We start from the raw sequence: 20,891 nt of genomic DNA, 5'->3' as shown, positions 1-20,891 counted from the left end.
TATTGATTCTGTCATTCTGTTTGTAACACATCGAAATATTGGTCATAGACCAATAAAAGTATATATATTTTGGGTCCTTATTAAATTCTAAGACGATTTACCCCTGTCCGTTCGTCTGTCTGTTGAAATCACGATAGGGACCACACGGGAGGAGCTAGACAGTTGACTTAAGCCATATTCCAAATATTACCCTGATGTTTATAGAGGAGCATTCCTTTTACGGCATACTTTTTGATAGTGGGTATATGAGATTCGGCACAGCCGAATATAACACTCTCACTTGCGATATTTCATGTAGTTTTGTAGGAAATGGCTTCTTAAGTGAAAAAGAGACTTTTGTGGCTGCCAAATACCGCTTAGATAAGATATTCTAAAGTTGACACTGTCATTCTTATTTTCTTTAAAAATCCTTTGATAATTGACCAATATTTGTGGTTCATTTCTGTAAAAATTTAAATTTTTTGTCCATTTTAACTCATTTCATTTCAAAGACCAATTAATTGCGTCTCTGGAATAATGACATATGGATAGGTCTGGAGCAAATAACGGGCTTGTAGTGTGAAATCATACAAATAGCAAAGCATTTTTCTCCATGAATTTCGCCATATCCGTGCAAAATAATTTTTCTCCTAATAAGCTCTGAAGCCAATTTTTCCAAACCAAATTAACAGTTTAAAATATATTTATTGGAATAAAATTAGGAGGCTATAGGCTATTTAAATCCAAAATTTTATTTTGATTGGACATAAAGTTTTGTTGATATCAACGATTAAAAATTGTTCGATTTTGGTGTGTTCAACCTTTATAAAAAATTGCAAATATTTTTAATAAATATACAATATAAATAAAAAAAAACTTTTACTATATTCTATATTTACTTTTTTTGGGAAAAGCCACTCCCACTCCACTCCCTATGAGCTATTTCGTTTCAAGTGACCCAACTTTTAAAATCAATGTCTTCCGATTTGATGAATCGATGTCCTCCGATTCCTTTAAGAGCTTTGTAGTCACTTAATGAGATGCTAAGAGTTAAAAAATATTTTTTGATAGATATCTCACTCGCATCCCATAAAGCTTTCTTCTGAGCAAAAAAAAGGGCCCATTAAAAAAAAAATAACAATTAAACAAAATTTTTTTGGAAACAAGGAAGCAATAGCTATCCTTTGGACAATTTTGGCTAAATAAAACCCTGTATGAGCAAAATGTAGAGCTTGTGTCTGGCCTACTATCCAATAGTACTAACCTTGATTCTAATTTCATCCAAATCGATTTTTTAAGTTCACAGAAAAAACTAAAAATATGTTTCAATTATCAAAATAATTGTATCAAGCTAGTTTTGCACCTATCACCAAAATGATGATATCAATTATCAAATTTGTAAAAATATTAGGTAGGTAGGTAGGTAGGTTGATAGGAGGATGTATACTACATCAAATCCGAAGAAATACACCTAGGCCACTATCGGGCCTGTTGTGCGCTCCAATTCAAGAAAAAAAAAAAAAAAAAAAAAAAAAAAAAAAATTGTTCACTGAATGTATTATTTTTCCATGTTCAGAAACTCAGTTTCCTGGACGTAATTCCTAAGAATCTTCCAATCGGTGTTGGTTAAGAATGTTATTTCTGGAATAACATCACTTCCAAGATACTTGGATCTAACTTCGACGAATGCCTGACAATGGCAAAGAAAGTGCTCCAGAGTTTCACTGTCCTCTCCACATGCTCTACATTCGTCTGAATTCGCACGTCCAATTTTGTATAGATGTGCTCGTAATCCTGTGTGTCCACTGAGAATACGTACCATCATACTAACCTCAGACTTGCTCATTTTGAGAAGATTTCTCGTCTTGCTCTCATCAGGGTCACCCCATAGAATCTTTGTGGTTCTACCCACCGTTTCATTATTCCAAGAGGCCTTATGGGATTCTCTCATCCATATTTTTAATTCAGCTTTTGTTGCGTCGAATGGTTTTGCGTTTGTCAGGTTAACTACATCGAGCTCCCTTCCCTTTAAAGCTATTACATTCGCCCTTTCGTTGCCGGCTACTCCCGAGTGGCCTGGTACCCATATGATGTGAACCTTACCTCTGGGAGAGTATTCAGTTAAAGCTTTCTTACAATCCAATACGGTCTTAGATTTAATTCTATCACCTGATATCGCACAAATTGCCTTCTGGCTGTCGGTAAATATATTAAGCCCTGTGGGCGCCATATTTATTCTAATCCAATTTACACATTCCGTTATTGCTCGTACTTCTGCCTGGAAGCTTGTGTTATGATTAGGTAAACGGTGGTATATTTCTGTTTCTGGGTCTTCAATATAGAACCCCAGACCCACTTTGTCCCCTAATTTAGAGCCATCCGTGTAGCAACGGATTCCTACTGGTATTTGCTCTAATGTTCCGCTTGACCAAGACATTCTATCTGGGATTAGCGTTTCAAAGTTTCCGACATATTCAGTGTCTGGTATGCGATCAGGCACGTCCGATGAATGTGTATAACCTTCCAATGTGTCCAGTATACATTGATGACGTGTCCTATAACCGTTTTTGGCCAGTTCGCCTAAAGTAAAGAGCCGTTCGGCTGTAAGCGCCGCCTCATATCTTATATATGTTTCAATGGGTGGAATATCTAGCAACGTTTCCAGAGCCTTGGTTGAAGTAGTACACATGGCACCACTTATACCCAAGCAGCATGTACGCTGAACTCCCTGTAGTAGTTTGATATTACACTTTTTGTCCAAAGCAGTCCACCAGATTATTGAAGCATAAGCTAGAATTGGTCTAATTACACTTTTATAAAGCCAATTTGTCATAGTAGGACTAAGACCCCATTTCATGCCTATGGTTCTCCTACATATCGCCCAGCACCGATGTGCCTTGTTGATCCTATCCTCTATGTGGTGTCTCCATTTTAATTTCCGGTCAAGTATTACACCTAAGTACTTAACTTTGTCTGTCACCGGTATCTTCTTGCCCAAGAAGCAAGGTTCAGTATATGTAGAAATTTTTGTCTTTCTTGTGAAAAGACAGATTTCCGTCTTCGCCGGGTTAACATTGAGGCCTCTCGGTTGAGCCCAGCTCAAGGCCGTATTCAGAGCCTCCTCAGCTCTTCTACACAAGTAATTTGGATCCTTTCCCTTTAAAAGTATTACGACATCGTCTGCATAGCAGACAGGTCTAAGTCCTTTCTCGGTTAGGGTCCTTAGGAGGCTATTAATCGTGGTGACCCAGAGTAAAGGTGACAAAATGCCACCCTGTGGTATACCGCGAAATACCTTTTTCCTGATAGTTATATCGTACATCTCGCAGCTTATCCATCTGTTCCTTAGCATGTAGTTGATCCAGTTACGGAGCACCCGGTCAACATAAAACTGGTCTAGGGATTGGATAAGGGTATCAGTGTGCACGTTATTGAAAGCGCCTTCGATGTCAATGCATACTGCCAGTGTATACAGTTTGCTATCGAAAGATTCACTTATGTAGTGGACAACTTCATTTAAAGCGGTCTCCACCGATCGTCCCTTTACATAAGCATGCTGCTTATATTTAAGGTCATTGTATGGTATGCTGCTTTTAACCATGCTATCGACTATCCGTTCCAAGGTTTTAAGTAGGAAGGACGTAAGACTTATCGGTCGATAGGACTTAGGTGTCGCATAGCTAGGTTTCCCTGGTTTGGGTATAAATATTACCCTTGCATCCTGCCATTTAACTGGGGTATATGCCAATTTTAAGCATGCAGTGAATATCTGTGACAGATGTACGGAAACCAGTCCCGCCTCCATCTGCAAAAGTGCCGGGAAAATTCCATCCGGCCCTGCAGCTTTATAGGGAGCAAAGCTCTTGATTGCCCCTTTAACCATGTCAGTTGTAATAACTATTTCCGTGTTACCCTCCCCTTCCTCCAATATCGGTTCATCTATGTTATTCGATATACCGGGTGGGAAATGAGAATCCATTAGGAGTTTCATTGTCTCCTCCATATCCTCAAGCCTCCTGCCCGTGTCATCGATCATAGATTCCGGTTGGACATGAGTTTTGGATAGGAATTTTTTTATCTTCGATACCTCATTTACGCTATCTACCTGTTCACAGAAAAGTTTCCAGGAGTCTCGTTTGGCTCTTCGAACGATTTTCTTATATTCACCAAGTTTATTACGATACTCATCCCAGTATACTGCGGTCTTTTTACGCCGTGCCCGGTTAAATAGTTTGCGAAGAGTCTTCCCAAGGCTCCGGATCTCCCCAGTTACCCAGGGTTTTTCCTGGGCAGATCTCCGCTCTCGCAGAGGGCAGCTGTCCTCGAACGATTCAACCAGGGCACTTGTGAACGTTTCCACTTTGGCATCTATATCCTCTTTATTTCGACATTGAAAAGTGTCCTGACCTAAACGGTTCTTTAGTAAGGCCCCGAACATTGTCCAATTAGTTTTAGACTTATTCCGAAACTTTATCGGCTTTGGTGGTGGCCTTAGTATTTTGAATCTTATGTACCGATGATCAGAAAAGGAGTGCTCGTCCGAAACTCTCCAATCCTGAATTTCGTTTATAAGCTCTTCTGAACATATAGTTATATCTAATACTTCTTCTCTGATTCTATTGACGAAGGTAGCTTTATTACCTAAGTTCAATGTTATCAAGTCTTTAGTATTAAAGAAATCCATGAGGGCTTGTCCCCTGCGATTGGTGTTTGTACTACCCCAAGCTACATGATGCGAGTTGGCATCACAACCTATTACAATTTTCTTATTTTTCCTTTGTGCCTCTTCAACCAGTTTCATCAGATCCGACGTTGGTGGTAGGGTCGGAGAATCGAAAGGCAGGTAAATAGATGCAAGGTATATGTTGCCTCGACCTTGCTTCAGCACCGTTGCATCCGATGTTGATAATCCTGTTGAGAGGAGAAAACATAAGTTCTTGTGACATAAGATACATGTTCTCGGGCGAGATCCTGTATCAGCGTAGAAAAGTTGGAAATTTACGTGATTTAATCCAGAAACCTTGTTGCGAATCGTCCAAGGTTCCTGGATTAAAGCTATATGTATTTTACCTGTGTTGATTTTAGCCATCAGAGCGTTGGTAGCTGTCTCGCTCCGATGGAGGTTTATTTGGATAACCTCAATCATGGTCATCCATTAAACTGTCTTCCAGCGAGTTGGTGGTCACCTCCTCGCTCTTTGGATTTGACTCCTCCGGATAGCCTGAAGTGGCTATTAATGCAGTGAGTACTGTTGATGGCACTGCGGTGTCCTTATCAGGCATAGGAATAGCAGTATTTTTAATAGACACATTCCCAATTCTGGAGAGCATTGCTGTTCTGTCTTCTGGCGGGTGAGTGATTTCCTCCTCGCTTTTAGGATTTGACTCCTCAACATTGCTAGTACTTGCTAATGATGCTTTGGGTACTGTCTTAGGTGTTTTAGTGTCCTTGTCGGGGCCGGTTTTGACAGCCCTTTCAATCGGCGCCTTCCCAATTTTGAAAAGGGCAACTACACTTTCTTCTGGCGAGTTAATGGTAAATTCCTCGATTTTAGGATTTGACTCCTCAACGTTATCAGTAGTGGATACTGTGGTCTTAGGTTTTTTAGTGTCCTTTTCGAGGCTTGTTGTAACAGCCCTTCCAATCGGCACCTTCCCAATTTTGAATATAAATATATTAAAAATATTAAAAAAATACTTTTTTTTCCAAATAACGAATTAATCAGAACAATTAATATCAATAATTGAGACAAAATTTAAAATTGATTAATTCATTAATTGTATAAATTAAATATTTAATAAAAGTAAAATCTAATTTTTATTAATTTATTAATCAAATGAATTAGTTTGTTTGGTAGAAAATGTATTAAAAACCAATTAAGTTGATGATTAAAACAATCAAATTATTAATTGATTACTCACAATGTTAAATGAATGCTTGACCTTTAACAATGCGTTGAGCATTTACAAAAAATATCACTTTATTAATAAATTTGAACATATAAAGTGTTTTATAAAATGTCAAGAAACTTGAATATTATATGCCTAAAATCGTATTGACTATTTAAGAATTATAAACATTGTTAGCATAAGAAATCAAAATAAAATATTAAAAAAAAAACAAAAACAGAAAAGTTGGCCAGAAAATTTTTTTCAATCAATTAAAAAACTAATTGAATCAATTAAAAATTTAATCAAATTTGTAAACTTAGGTTTTAAACAACGAGATAATTAAGACAAATAAAAAATTGCTTAAATTAAAATTAAAGAAAGAGAAAAACATGTTAATTGAAAATAAGATACTGATAATTTTTTCTGTGTTGGGTTACTTGACACGAAAATTTTGATACTAAAACTACAGGTACAACTTTTGAGGACTCCAACCTTCTGTATATCCCATATGGGATGCGCAACGTCCAGTATTGCAAGATAACCCGTTGTTTGTAAATGTCCTTGTTTGATTTGTTCTAAATTGATTTCTCTGTTGCCAGTGCAAAGTTTAAGGATTCTAGCTCCAATAGTTTTACAGATACATAATTTTAGCATTTAGTTCATATGGGAGGTAGTCCGGTCATTGTTTTAAAAATTTTAGAATATGAGGATTCTAACTCTAGTTTTTTCTATTTAATTCATATGAGAGGTGCCACGCCCCCATAATACCCAAATTTGCTAGTTGGTCGTGTAAAATTTGAGGATTCTAGCTCTAATGGTTTCCCAGATACATATATGTTTTTGACGACAAAAATTATTGAAATTAGTCTATGAGTTAACTTTGCCACCATAAAATAGCCTTTCCTATTTATGTTTTAACAGCAAATATTTGTGTTGTGAATTTATAAAGAGCACAAAAAACTTCTGTAAAATATGAAGATCACTCTGAATTAAGTAATACTCTATATACCTTTTTAGAAAATGGCTTTAACGAAAATCGATTTTAAGCTCTTACAAACTTTAGACTAAGATATCTGAAAGGTAGCATAAGACATAACAAGTTTACTATCAAACGTGACTTCGCGATGTTGTAACATTTCAAATTTTGGATTTGAAAAAAATGCTGGCCAAACTAGGTCTTTTTTTTTGGAAATTTGGACTTAAATATACCCTACACCACTTTAGTGGGGAGGGTATATTGGGTTTGTGCTGATGTTTGTAGCGCACAATAATATTGGTCCTATACCCACCTTAAAGTATACCAATCGGCTTAGAATCATGAATCTGAGTCGATTTAGCTATGTCCGTGCATGTAAACCTTGTAATCAAACTACAGGTCGCAGTTTTGAAGATAATTCAATGAAATTTGGTACATGATCTTCTATTGTCTCTGGGAATGAAAATGGTTAAGATCGGTCCATTATTTCATCTAGCCCCCATACAACTGAACCCATGAATAGGGTTTGTAAACCTTGTAATCAAAATACAGGTCGCAATTTTGATGATAATTCAATAAAATTTGGCACATAATCTTCTATGGTACCGGAGACGAAGCCTATTGAAAATGGTTAACATCGGTCCATAATTTCACCTAGCCTCCATACAACTGAATCCCTTAATAGGGCTTGTAAAATTTTGAAATTTGGTACATGATCTTCTATTGACTCAGGGAATGAAAATGGTTAAGATCGGTCCATTATTTCACCTAGCCCCCATACAACTGAACCCCTGAATAGGGATTGTAAACCTTGTAATCAAACTACAGGTTGCAATTTTGAATATATTTCAATGAAATTTGGCACATGATATTTTATGGTACCGGAGACGAAGCCTATTGAAAATGGTTAACATCGGTCCATGATTTCACCTAGCCCCCATACAACTGAACACTACGAATAGGGCTTTCAAGTTCATAATTCATAATTTAATATAATCGTATCTCGACAAAAAGCTGCAAAACCAAGTTCTATACTAGCATTGATGACTCTCATGAATTTTATAATTATAGGGTCTCATTTGACCATAGCCCCTATACAAAGCCCCCTTCAAAATTTGACTTAAATGTCCACAATTTTATTCAACAATAAATGGCTTAAGTATATCTGAGACAAGGTACAATTCAACTTAAATGCTTTATTATGAAAACTTAATCACATTTAATTTTTGTAACAGGTGTAGGGTATTATATGGTCAGCCTCGCCCGACTATAATTTCTTACTTGTTTTCTATTTACAATAATCTGGAAAAATTTTACTTAATATTTTTAATAGGTTTTCCTATCACGGAATATGAAATATATTTATTGAAGTTAAGTTAGAAGCCTATTCAAATCCAAAATATCACTTTATGTATTAAATCATGAATTTTTTTTTTTGTGAATGGCATAGTATTTGCTATTAAAGCAAATACAATGTACGTGTTAGATATAAAGTCCTTCATATGTTATAAGTCCTTTAATGTTGTCTTGTAAATAACAACATATGTATGTATCTATTTATGTAATCTAATACTTATTAATTTAACTTTATAATTATTTATTTGTTGTATTTTAAGTATTCTAAAAATATTGTTTACTGATACTAATACTTAACTATTGATTTGAGTGTCCCAATATCATGGGGATTTCTTATAGTAAATCGTGCATGCATTTTGAAGTTGAAAATTACTGTCAATTTGTGAAATAATAAAAATTATTAATAATCTAAATTGTTATTAATATCGCGGGTATTCCCATAAAATCTTCTTCTGTGGGACGCTCTTTCATAATATATATTGGGTTCGCCCCGTTTACATGGAAAAAAATGAAACTTTTGTTCATTTCACAAAATTTTTGTCCTGCGATCATTATTAGGTGTGATGGGACAATTTTTTTCATATTTCACACAAAGAAATGTTATGAAATTTAAATATCATATGAAAGATTTTTAAGGAACGCTTTCAATCGAGTACCAGTTCAAAAATATTGAAATTTTTAAATTTTTTTTGAAAAATTAAACATTTGTCAGTAGTTTTGTGATCGCATATACATAAATGTTTGATGGTATTGAAAGCCCCTTTCATATGATATCAAATCTTAATATATTTTCTTTTTAAGAAATGTGAAAAAAAATCATTAAAACCTAAAAAATCACCTTTTTATCCTTTGATTTTGAGAAATGGTATCTTAGAATGAGCAATATTTTCATTTTCCGCAGGAACATGCGAAATTTCAATTTTTGCGCCATAAGTATTGATGTTATATTTATTTCAAATAGATTTATATAAAATACTCCTACTGCTACAGCATTATAAAACCAAATGATAAAATTAGTAATGTTTAATTCTAATTTATTTTCTATGTATATCTTATTTCTTATTTCGACTTTATTATAAAAACGCATTTAATCTATAAAAAATGTTCTTTTCCTACATTTTGTTATTTCGTTTTTACTTTTGTTAAAGTATAAATTATTACAAATCGAAACAAAAATTGAGAAATCATCACCATCCCCAAATAATAGTTACGCTAATTCTACCAATGTAAGTTCAAACATGTTTCGAGAAGGATTTATTTAGTATATTTGATATTAGAACGTAGATAATATCCTACAAAATATATAATTAGCTTAAATTATAATTTTGCAATTATTTAAAGTACTAGTTCCTTAAAGCATGCATATAGTCCAGATAGTACGTTTAAGTTTAAAATTTGTTTGGAAATGTCAAAGGAATACATACAATAACGAATAGCTTTATATGTATATCAGATTTGAAATTTATATAATAACACAGAACTGTGGCTTATAAACATTTTAGGAAATAATTTGGTATCAGTTGAGCTATAGCTCAACTGATACGTGGGTTTCAAAGTTAATCATTTGGGTTATTTTTATTGTAAATTTTTCATTTTGGGGTATCATCAGTGTCGTACTCATGAAGTCATCAATGATTTATTTATTGTTCACTAAATATAGTTTCCATATATATGTAGGTAGGTAATCATTAGCTGTGTTCCAGAACTTTTCTGACTGAAACCTGTATATGATAACGCCCTGTAACAATTTCCCAAAAATTTTCATACAGTTTTTCATAATTAGTTTTTATATCCCCTGAAAAGTGCTTTAAAGTTCAAAGGACAATTTCGAAAGAAAAATCAAAATTGGTTGACATATGAGCTAATTGTGAAAACTGAATACGCAGAGTTATCACCAATGTTTCATGTGCACAATCTGTTTTTATGGGGTGATGATTTTGACATTCGTAGACCCCCAAAATTATGTATTATAGTTCCCTATCTATAGGAATCTAAGATGATGTAACTTTGTCTGTCTGATTTACAAGTTTAGACACAGGGAATCTCCTTTCGTTTGTATATGTATGTATAGCAGCGTATTTATTTCTAGCTTCCCAGATTATATTAGTACATATATTATAGAATATTTCGAAAAAATAATTAGTTTTTTTTACTAAAATTACTATAGATAATTGGATAAACTTTCATGTATCTTAAAAATTGAATAATGTGGGCACATACCTTCCATACACAAATTTATATAATTTTGTATTAAGAAAAATAGTAGCAACGACGATCTTGCTACCTATATTGCATCAGATCTGAAATGTACAGCTAGGCCTCAATCGCGCCTATTTTGAGCTTCTTTTCATGAAAGTATTTTTGGAAGAAACTTACATCTATAAAAGTAATTATCGTCGAATGTTCAGAAACTCTGTTTCCTGGACGTAGTTTCTTAGGAATGTAATATTTGGAATATCATAGTAAGATATTTGGATCGAATTTCGATGAAAGCCTGACAATAAAAGAGAAAGTCATCCTGCGTTTTACTATCCTCTATACATGCTCCAACTATATAGTTGTTGTCTGGGTGTCCACTAAAAACGTACCTTCTGACTAACATCGGACTTATACATTCGGGTTAGACTTCTCGTCTCGTTGTAGGCACCCCATAAGACTTTAGTGGGTAGGACCACTACACCAGTATAGTGCTGATATACTGGTGTATTTGTGCTGATGTTTGTAACGCGAAAAATATTGGTCCTACACCTTAAAGTATACCGATCGACTCAGAGTCACTTTCTGAGTCGATTAAGACCTTGTGCGCAAGCTACAGGCCACAATTTTGAAGATATTTTGATAAAATTTCGACCATACGAGTTTTTCGGCACAAGGACGATGCCTATTGAAAAGGGAATACAACCTGACGTTCCGATTTTGGGGTTTTAACTCATAACTACGTCAAATATACTACTATCTCACCAAAAATTGGCACAACTAAGTTTCATATACATAGGCATAAATGACCATGCCAATGTATATAACGATCGGCAGTCGTTTGGCCCTAGCCCCCATAGAAACCCCCCTTTAAAAAATATCTTAAACGTCCAAAGATGATGAAATTCAGCATAACTAACCTTTATATAAAAATACATCCCTCTTTCCAATTTGTTGAGAATCGGCCTATAATTAATTGCTTAAATACATCGGAATTAAGATAAAATCCAACATAAAAGTTTCTTTATGAAAAATAAATAATTTTTAAAATATACCCATGCTGTAGGGTATCATGTAGTCGGCCATATCCGACCATACTTTCCTACATGTTTTAATTCAGCCCCTGTAGCGTCGAACGGTTTTGCATTCATCAAAATAACTTCCTCAATCGCCCTTCCTTAATTGCCTTCTGGCTGTCGGAAATATGTTGACATCTTTTGGCAAAATACTGAATCATATTCAATTTACACACACGCCTGGAAGCTGGTATTGTGATTACGAAGATAAGAGCATATCCGTTCTTTTAATGAAGATCACCAGACCCGTTTTGTCTTCTAGTTTGGAGCCACCCCTATAATGTTTGGCTCCCCTCATTGTCCCATTGTAAATTTTTTATATATTGTTGAGTACACTGTAAGCAACCTTATGTGAAGGATTAAAGAAAATGGAAGGTACCTTTTTTTATATATCCTTGACTAAAGGACGTTTTTTTAATAGCATTATCCTTATGTTTAAACTGTAATATTCTAAATAAAATATTGTCAAACTACAATAGGCTTTAGCAAGAGACTAAAACGATTAAAATTGGATAAGTAGTTTAGAAAATATACGATGTCAAATTTAATGCTTGTTGAAAAAAATCTTAAAAAATGTGAATTTGGAACCTTGATAAAATCTAAAAAGAATGTGTGTACCAAGTTTCATCAAAATCGGAAAGGGTAAGGTACGAAACCTGTTCGAAAATTTTTGAAATGCTCCTATATATAGTTTGAATTTCTAAATATGAATAAGACATAAATTTTTTGTTAGTTTCAGGTTTAATCACATGTTTTTAAATAAAAATATTCAATATTATATGCGTCTGAATTTATATACGTTTTATAATATTTTAGATATACATATTTGTACCTATATTTTACTTGTAGATAAATATTTATACATATTTATACTTTTGTTCTCACTTTATTGATTTAATGTTAATAAATATGACGTTTTCCAAATACACCTCAAAACAATTACATTACAAAATCCAATAATAATTAGTTTAGTTTGTTAGATTTCTCTCTTATTTACACTCTTAGTAGAATATATTTGTAAAATTAATTGATTTATTTTGTTTTAAATTGATTTATCGTGAAATTCCGCATTGAAACCTTTGCAGGCACTTTTGGCGGATACATATTCTCTGCGTGATACCAAAGTACATGAAAACGGAAAAGTGAGTAAAAGTTTTTGAGATTCTTCATACATATAAATACATACGTACAACACAAGTAATAATTAATTTTATTAATTCTTAATTTATATAAGTACATATGTTTAATATTACATTTTTTTTTAATTTATTGGCAAACAGTTAAGAAAACTAAATCAAAATAGTAGTAAAGATACCCAAGACACAAAGAAATGTCTATTGCAATTGAAATTTTATTAAAAGCACACTTACCCACACAAATAATTTTACTTTCAAACTTCTTTACTCTATCTTAATTCTTTATCTGTATTTAATTATTTTACAAATTATACAAAAGTATTTAGTGGAATAATGAGATTTTGTAATAAGTCCCTTAGAAATCTGTAGATCACTTAGGTAAAAAACTGCAAAAAGTAACTAAAACAACAGTATAAATTTTAGAAAATAGTTTAACACTTTTAAAATCACTACCACCCACATATATACGTTTTTGTAGGATCAAAATTTAGGAAAACTCAAAATGACAGCTGTCATTTGTCAGACTGTTATTTTAATTTTAATTTATTTGTGTCTTTGGAGTCGTGAATCCATTTTTTATTTCTACTTACACCTGATATCACTGATAACAATTACAAATAATTATTAATTTTTATTTATTTAAATATTTTTTAATTTGATTCATTACCTTATGAAATAAAATAATTATCATAATATTTCTATTTACATACGTATTGAATGTTTTAAATATGTATTTTCTTTGTATGCATTTGTATCACCAACTACGATTAATTTCAGGTTAATATCACTGCCGGGGCGGAAGAACCACCCTCCAAAGTTAGTTTAACGTAAAACTGTTCATTCATTATATATTGAGTATTTTTCGCTTCTATTTAAACTTTTTTACGACTTATAATATTGCACTCTGTCGATTTAGAATATTCATACATACATAGATATCTAGCTGATGCAATAAATTGCTTAACTTTCCATTTTTATTTTTTATATTTTTTGAACGATTTTTTATTATTTCGCTTTTCTGTTTAGCCTGAAATGCGACCTTGGACTTAAAAGATGTAATCGACTAATTTACAAAATATGACAAAAATTTTAATACACTCATAAGAGTGTAATCATTTTTAAAAAGTCAATAAGCTTTATATATAAAAACTCTTATGGACCTAACACTAAAAAGTTTAGAGAGTTATTAATTTCTTACTTAGATAATATGAAAGGATGATGTATGTTACATCAGATCCGAAAATATATCTAGGCCACTATCGTTCCTGTTGTGTCCTTTACCAGAGTGGGTGGTTATTGAACCCAAGGTCTCCGTTATGACAGACCACAACTGTACCAACTAACCTACAGGAGCATCCTGTGTTAAGTTTTTTTACCTGTGCAAATTAAACCAATTTTAGACATAACCTCCAATTCTTGGCTAAATGTAATCTGTTCTCGAAAAAAGAGAAAATCATTAGATGACTAGAAATGGCCAATGTTCCTGAAAAAGAAGAAAAGTAGTCAGAATTGTCATATCAAGTCACGCACATTAATTGACAATATCTTAGGACCATTGTTTTTGATTAGTCGCCTCTTTATGCTATGCATGGAGCTATTAGAGCTCTACATAAAAATATGTATAAACAATTTAAAAATATGTATATTGTTCCCCTAGATATAAGCAGTTAATGGTGCGTGACGTGATGTAGCAAAAGTAGACTTTTCGGGGGAAATGCATCAAATCCGAAGAAATACACCTAGGCCTCTATCGGGCCTGTTGTGCGCTTCTTAACCAGTGCCGCAAGTGAGAATCGTACCCTCCACCTCCGGTCTACCACACTAGAACATTAACCTACTGGAGGCCACATACCATACCATAGTAAATACATATTTATAATATGTCGGTAAATTTATGCTATTCGTATCGACCACGGTTGAGGGGTAATGACAACATTTCGAATTACAATTACATTTGAAGTAATTGTAATTGAAGTTTTTCCAATTACAATTATTTGTAATTGTAATTGAAGTTTTGACCATTACAATTACTTGTAATGGTATTTGAAGTTTTTCCAATTTCAATTACTTGCAATTGTAATTGAAGAATTTCCAATTACAATTACTTGTAATTGTGAATTTTGTTCCTTATAATTACATATAATTTGTAATAAGTAATACTTTAATGACAATTATGAGCAATTGTAATTGGCAAAACTTCAATTACAATTATAAGTAATTGTAATTAGTTATTGGTCAATTACACATTACAAGTAATTGTAATTGGTTATTGCTCAATTACACATTACAATTAATTGTAATTGACCATGTAATGAATTACTTATTTTGTGTAGTCTTTACCCCCATGCCTGATATCGACATTCCAAATAATTTATTGAGAAGTATACAAAGTAAGTCTTTGCCAAATGGTTTTCAATAGAAAGACACCCTAAAATAAGAAGCCCACATGCCGAATAAAAATCGTTGCATCATCATGGTTATTATTAAACGGAACTTCATTTTGCGCCAAGAATTTTTCTTGTATCAAATAATATTTTCAACAATTCCATTAAATTTCGAAAGGACATATACATCATGCTCACTATATGATAAAATATTGTATTTAACAAAAGTTATATTTAGTTAGACAAAGCATTTTCTTATATTTTGAAGATTTATGGTTGGGAAGTTTTGCCTTACCCTCGCCTTATAATCCAGACCTTGCCCCGTTCCACTAGTATGAATCTATCGATACAAAACGTTCTCTCGTTCTTTGTCTGATCTTTTGGCGCGAAATTAATATGTTTCAAAATAAAACCTAAAAAATTTGAAAAATTCCGCACTTTTAAGATATAGTCCCAACCCTTTCGAGTTATGTACTGTTTTCCAAAAATAAATAACGAACGTCTAGTGATAGACTTTTGGGGAAATCATCAAAAATTAAATTTTGAAATAAAAAATTGTTCCTAAAAATTAACAAAGATTACTTCCTGGAGACCATGACACACATAGTTGATGTTAATGGAACCATAGTTATCTAAAAAAAGCAAATTTCTCTTGCAAAGTTTAAATTGCAAACCATCTCTAATGATAATTGCAAATGCACGCTTTTCTTGTTATTTTTTATATTTTTAAATTATAATTTCCACAAAAAGCTTAAAATATATAAATTTGTTAATGAGATCTAAGTAAATAAAACTTTTTTCATTTCATTTAATAGTTTTTATATTAAGTAGTTTTTCATAAACTTTTCTTCTGCTGCTCGTAGTAAAGAATCACATTTATCAAGAACTCTGCCATGCTATTCACAAATGCCACATTAGAATATCATACACTAGACTGTTCCAAAGAAATACAAGGGAAAAATTGACACGATGGATGACTTGAATTCAAAATACTTTGAAAATAGTTTATAAATTTGGCAAAAAATGAGCAATCGGGGAAATTTTATATAGCTAAATTAAAATTGACACATTGCTTCCCCTTAGCACCTTTGACCGCCAATAACTCACTTAGCGCACATGATATTTATGGTGTATTTTAATACCTTATTAATAATGGTAAGGAGAAGCTATGTGAGAATTTCCATTTAACTATCTAAAAGTCCTCAGCAAAATCTTTATTTCCCTGGGCTAAAGGTTTACTATCGAAAGATTTGATGACAAAAAAGATATAATTTCTTCCAATTTTGTTTTTAAAATTATTATTTTTTTGGAGCTGTCTATTGTTAAAAACACGAATTCTTCACATCTTCTATAGCGCTAAATGTCATAAAATGAACATTTGCGGTTTACGAGAAATGTCACTCTTAATTTAGCTTTGTATGCCGTGTAGACGCAGTAAAATGCTTAAAACTTTTCTTTTTTTTTCTTTATCACAAAGGAATGATTTTGTTTAACAAAAAAAAAATAAATAAATAAATAAACTTATTAAAATTTAGTAAAATAATTGCTACAAATAAAACACCAACATTTTTATTCTAATAATAACTATCCATAATTAAAAATATAAATAAATAATTATAAATACTTACTATGTATTTTGTAATATTAATGGGAAGATGGTTGGTTAATTAGTCGTATTTCTTAATAAGTAATTGTCTATACATATTTATATTTTTTGTAAATAATAATTAGTTTTATTCTTCTAATACGTCTTGTAAATATACACATGTTATACAATAAAATTCAAATTTGTTTGTAGTTTGAAAAAGTGAAAATGTATTTGAATGTGATTTTAGTTATAATAATGTATTAATCTCAATTCTTTAATATTTATGTTTTGTTTTGTCTTCTTTCTGTGTAATTTTATAAAAAACACACATTTAAAAATGCCAGGTATCATTGACGGATTCGGATCCATCACAATTTCGAGAATTTTTCCATACAACCGATTACGAAGTGAAACAGCATCAACCCTTAAGGCTGAAAAAGAAAGTGTATGAATTCTACACAGCACCTATAACGAAATTTTGGGCTGATTCGGTAAGTTGCGAAAATTTATTACTTTTTTATTATATTATCTACACCTAGATTTACATTAAACTGTCCCGGATTGTTTGAATTATCCTTAGTTGTTTGGAATGATCCTTAGTTGCCTACCAGCAAAATGGGTTTAGGTACATTATTTTCGATTTTTATCAAAATAAGTGTCAAAATTTTGGTTGGGTCAATTTTCGAATTTTTTAGATTATCTCTTTTATATGGATCTATCGATACAAAATGCTCTCTCGTTCTCTGTCTGATCTTTTGGCGCGAAATTAATATGCTTCAAAATAAAAGCTAAAAAATTTAAAAAAATTTCGCACTTTTAAGATATAGTCCCAACCCTTTCGAGTTATGTACTGTTTTCCAAAAATAAATAACGAACGTCTATCACTTGAATCAACTTTTTTGGGAAATCATCAAAAATTAAATTTTGAAATAAAAAAATGTTCCTAAAAATTAACAAAGTTTACTTCCTGGAGACCATGACACACATAGTTGATGTTAATGGAACCATAGTTATCTAAAAAAAAAGCAAATTTCTCTTGCAAAGTTAAAATTGCAAATCATCTCTAATGATAATTGCAAATGCACGCTTTTCTTGTTATTTTTTATATTTTTAAATTATAATTTCCACAAAAAGCTTAAAATTGTGTAGAAGAGCTGAGGAGGCTCTGAATACGGCTTTGAGCTCGGCTCAACCGAGAGGCCTCAATGTTAACCCGGTGAAGATGAAAATCTGTCTTTTCACAAGAAAGACAAACATTTCTACGTATACTGAACCCTGCTTCCTGGGCAAGAATATACCGGTGACAGAGAAAGTTAAGTACTTAGGTGTATCCTTGACCGGAAATTAAAATGGAGACACCACATAAAGGATAGGATCAACACAGGGCTATATATATTACCGACAGCCAGAAGGCAATTAGGGCGATATCAGGTGATAGAATTAAATCTAAGACCGTATTGGATTGTAAGAAATCTTTGACCGAATATTCTCCCACAAATATCCTATGGGGTGGCCCTGGTGAGAGCAAGACGAGAAATCTCCTCAAAATGAGTGGACACACAGAGTTACGGGAACAGCTATACAAAATTGGAGAGGAGAGTGAAACTTTTGCCTGACAGTGGCACTTTCTTTGCCACTGTTAGGCATTCGTCGAAGTTAGATTTAAATATCTTGGAAATGATATTATTCTGGAAATAACATTCCTGACTAACACTGATTGGAAAATTCTTAGGAATTACGTCCAGTAAACTCATTTTCTAAGCATTGCAATTATACATTCAGTGTATTATTCGGTCCACAATTAACTCAAAGCAAATTACCAAAAATCACCTTAAAATTCCTTATATCTGGTGCAAGATAACTTATACTATGTTCACACGAACAGTTGAATTACCTATGTATGTATGTATTTCAGCATCTGAATTACAATATCGAATCAACCTTCGTAATTTGCGTTAGCAGTTTATAGCTATTTTGTTGTTATGTATAGGATTTCGTATAACAGAATCAAAACTTAATATCTTAAAAATAGAGTGTTTATATAAACATTTTGTGTTAACCAAATAATCTGGTTTATTTCATTTTCAAAAGTGTTACATTCTGTTTGACAAATCTGGATTGATTGTACGCATATACTTATATTGAAAAATATCTTAATTTTTCGAAATACCCCAGAGTTTAAAACTCCTGAGGCCAGCTGAAGCCAGTCTAAAATCCAAATTGCAACAGGCACCACAGTTTGGGGGAATTCTATTCAGTAAACGATTACCCATTTCTGAATTAAAAGTGTCACTGTCCACAGATGATATATCACCTTTTTGGTGTGTTGTAATGTCCATCAGTGGTCATTGCTCCCGGATTATGTTGCACATTAGATTCCTTAAAAAATTTCCAGTATAGATAGCCTTCGGCCGTACTCAGTCTTTTTAAACCCTCTGATCTTTCGAATGCTCCTTCCCGAAAGTTAAATTTTTCTTGTCACTATTTTCATGGACATTGTTCCTCTTTTAGTTTGGACATTAATTTAGCTTTGGACATTAATTTGTGAATCGGCCAATTATTTCATTTAAATAATGTTTATTTTTAATTTACACATTACATCTTTAATTTCTGTTTAATTAAATCAATAAATATCCTTTTATTTTCAAATTTCAATTAGATGGCGTACATGTTTTTCCTTTTGATGTTCACATTTACGGTATTGGTTAAAATGGAGCAAAAACCACGATGGCAGGAAATGTATTCTATTGCGTATATCGCAACATTGGGCTTTGAAAAAATTCGTGAAATTATTTCCTCAGAACCTGTGGCAATAACGTAAGTCTTTCTCTTGTTAAAATTGAAACTATGTACTATTTATTGTTTGAGGTTTGAACATTCATAAATTTATTATTATTTTGTCCTTTGTTTCATTAAACAGACATAAATTTTCCGTTTGGGCTTGGAACATGTGGAATCCTTGTGATGGTGCGGCAATTATACTCTTTTTCATTGGACTCTCATTGCGTTTTCGACCAAATACCATGGACATTGGAAGAGTTATTTATTGTGTGGACAGTATCTATTGGTATTTAAGGATTTTAAATATTTTGGGTGTTAATAAGTATTTGGGTAAGTATATCTCAAGGACCATGTACATAAATATGTATATTTATTTATTCTTAATGTTCAGGTCCACTTGTAACAATGATGGGTAAAATGGTTAAAAACATGATTTATTTTGTCGTTCTCCTCGCTGTGGTCTTGATGAGTTTTGGTGTCAGTCGTCAGGCTATTCTATTCCCCAATATGGAACCTACTTGGCGTCTAATACGAGAGGTAAGTTTTCTCGCTCGTTTATCTTAATGTCCGTCACAAATTATTTTCAACAATTATCCGAATTATTTATGTGTGTGCGTGTGTGTATATAATACGTGTGTGTCCTAATCAAACATGAGATATTTTCCAAAGTATCGAATGATTTATTCTACAGTAGATTTTATGATTTAATATATGCATACATACACTTGTAGAGAATACATACATATGATTTTTTAATTTATTTTTAAGTTATTTTTAGACAAAAACTTATACATACATATAACTTAGAATTTCCAACTACTTACATCACATACACATACATATCTTGTGTGTAAGTTGTAAAAACATAAAGTCATTTGTAGAAAAAACCATTGCAAATATTTATGTTTATTAATTTCTGTTAAATATGAGGAAAGATCTTTAAATTTTCCAAAATTTTTTACTCGCAGAAATTCGCATAATGCGTTGATATATCAACATGCATATATCAAATGCATTCAGAAACACATAAAGATTTTTATTTATATTAATAAACTGTGTCATTATCATCATTCGGATCATTCGGTAACATCGCTTATTTAAACATTTATAGTTCTTATGATATAATTATTGAATTTCCGTCTAAATGCAATTGTTTTAATAAAATTACTGCTAGCAAGTTTGAAAATAATTTTATGTTATTGAATACACATATAAAATGTCGAACTTTATTGATTATAAGGTTCATGATTTCACATAGATTTCACCATAAACACTTTTCAATAATATTATGTTAAATGTCCATAAATATGTTAATTATGCTGGAATCGTGATAAAATTTATGAACAGAGCAAACAGATTCGTTGTCACGACCGAATTTGGTCGTTTACGAGTACTGTTATGTAATTCAATTGGAATAATCGGTAATAATCGGTACACATAACTACTATTAGAGCTAGAATCTTCAAATCTTACATGAAGAACTTTGACATTTATGTGTACATTTATAAATAATTATAATATATTTTAA

At 32.3% G+C, this 20,891-nt stretch overlaps 1 protein-coding gene across 20 annotated transcripts in view; it reads left to right on the top strand.

Annotated features, from left to right (window-relative positions):
- The window catches only part of LOC119616084 (transient receptor potential cation channel trpm), a 236,896-nt gene that overhangs the window by 199,870 nt on the left and 16,135 nt on the right, over window positions 1–20,891 (top strand). For 10 of the 20 annotated variants that reach the window (XM_037972276.1, XM_037972258.1, XM_037972249.1 and 7 more), the window contains 7 exons: window positions 9,351–9,428; window positions 12,560–12,616; window positions 13,388–13,426; window positions 16,927–17,073; window positions 19,242–19,399; window positions 19,503–19,693; window positions 19,755–19,900. In XM_037972276.1, the coding sequence (XP_037828204.1) occupies window positions 9,351–9,428; window positions 12,560–12,616; window positions 13,388–13,426; window positions 16,927–17,073; window positions 19,242–19,399; window positions 19,503–19,693; window positions 19,755–19,900 (816 nt within the window). The remainder of the gene's footprint in view (window positions 1–9,350; window positions 9,429–12,559; window positions 12,617–13,387; window positions 13,427–16,926; window positions 17,074–19,241; window positions 19,400–19,502; window positions 19,694–19,754; window positions 19,901–20,891) is intronic. The other 10 variants (XM_037972313.1, XM_037972349.1, XM_037972406.1 and 7 more) reach the window with 4 other exon arrangements.

Source organism: Lucilia sericata, unplaced genomic scaffold (assembly GCF_015586225.1).
Source record: "Lucilia sericata isolate MDLA Ls3-8-SP2 unplaced genomic scaffold, ASM1558622v1 Contig000002F_arrow, whole genome shotgun sequence".
Lineage (NCBI taxonomy): Eukaryota > Metazoa > Arthropoda > Insecta > Diptera > Calliphoridae > Lucilia > Lucilia sericata.
The sequence above is the reverse complement of the archived record's forward strand: the minus strand, read 5'-3'. Positions and strand labels throughout refer to the sequence as shown.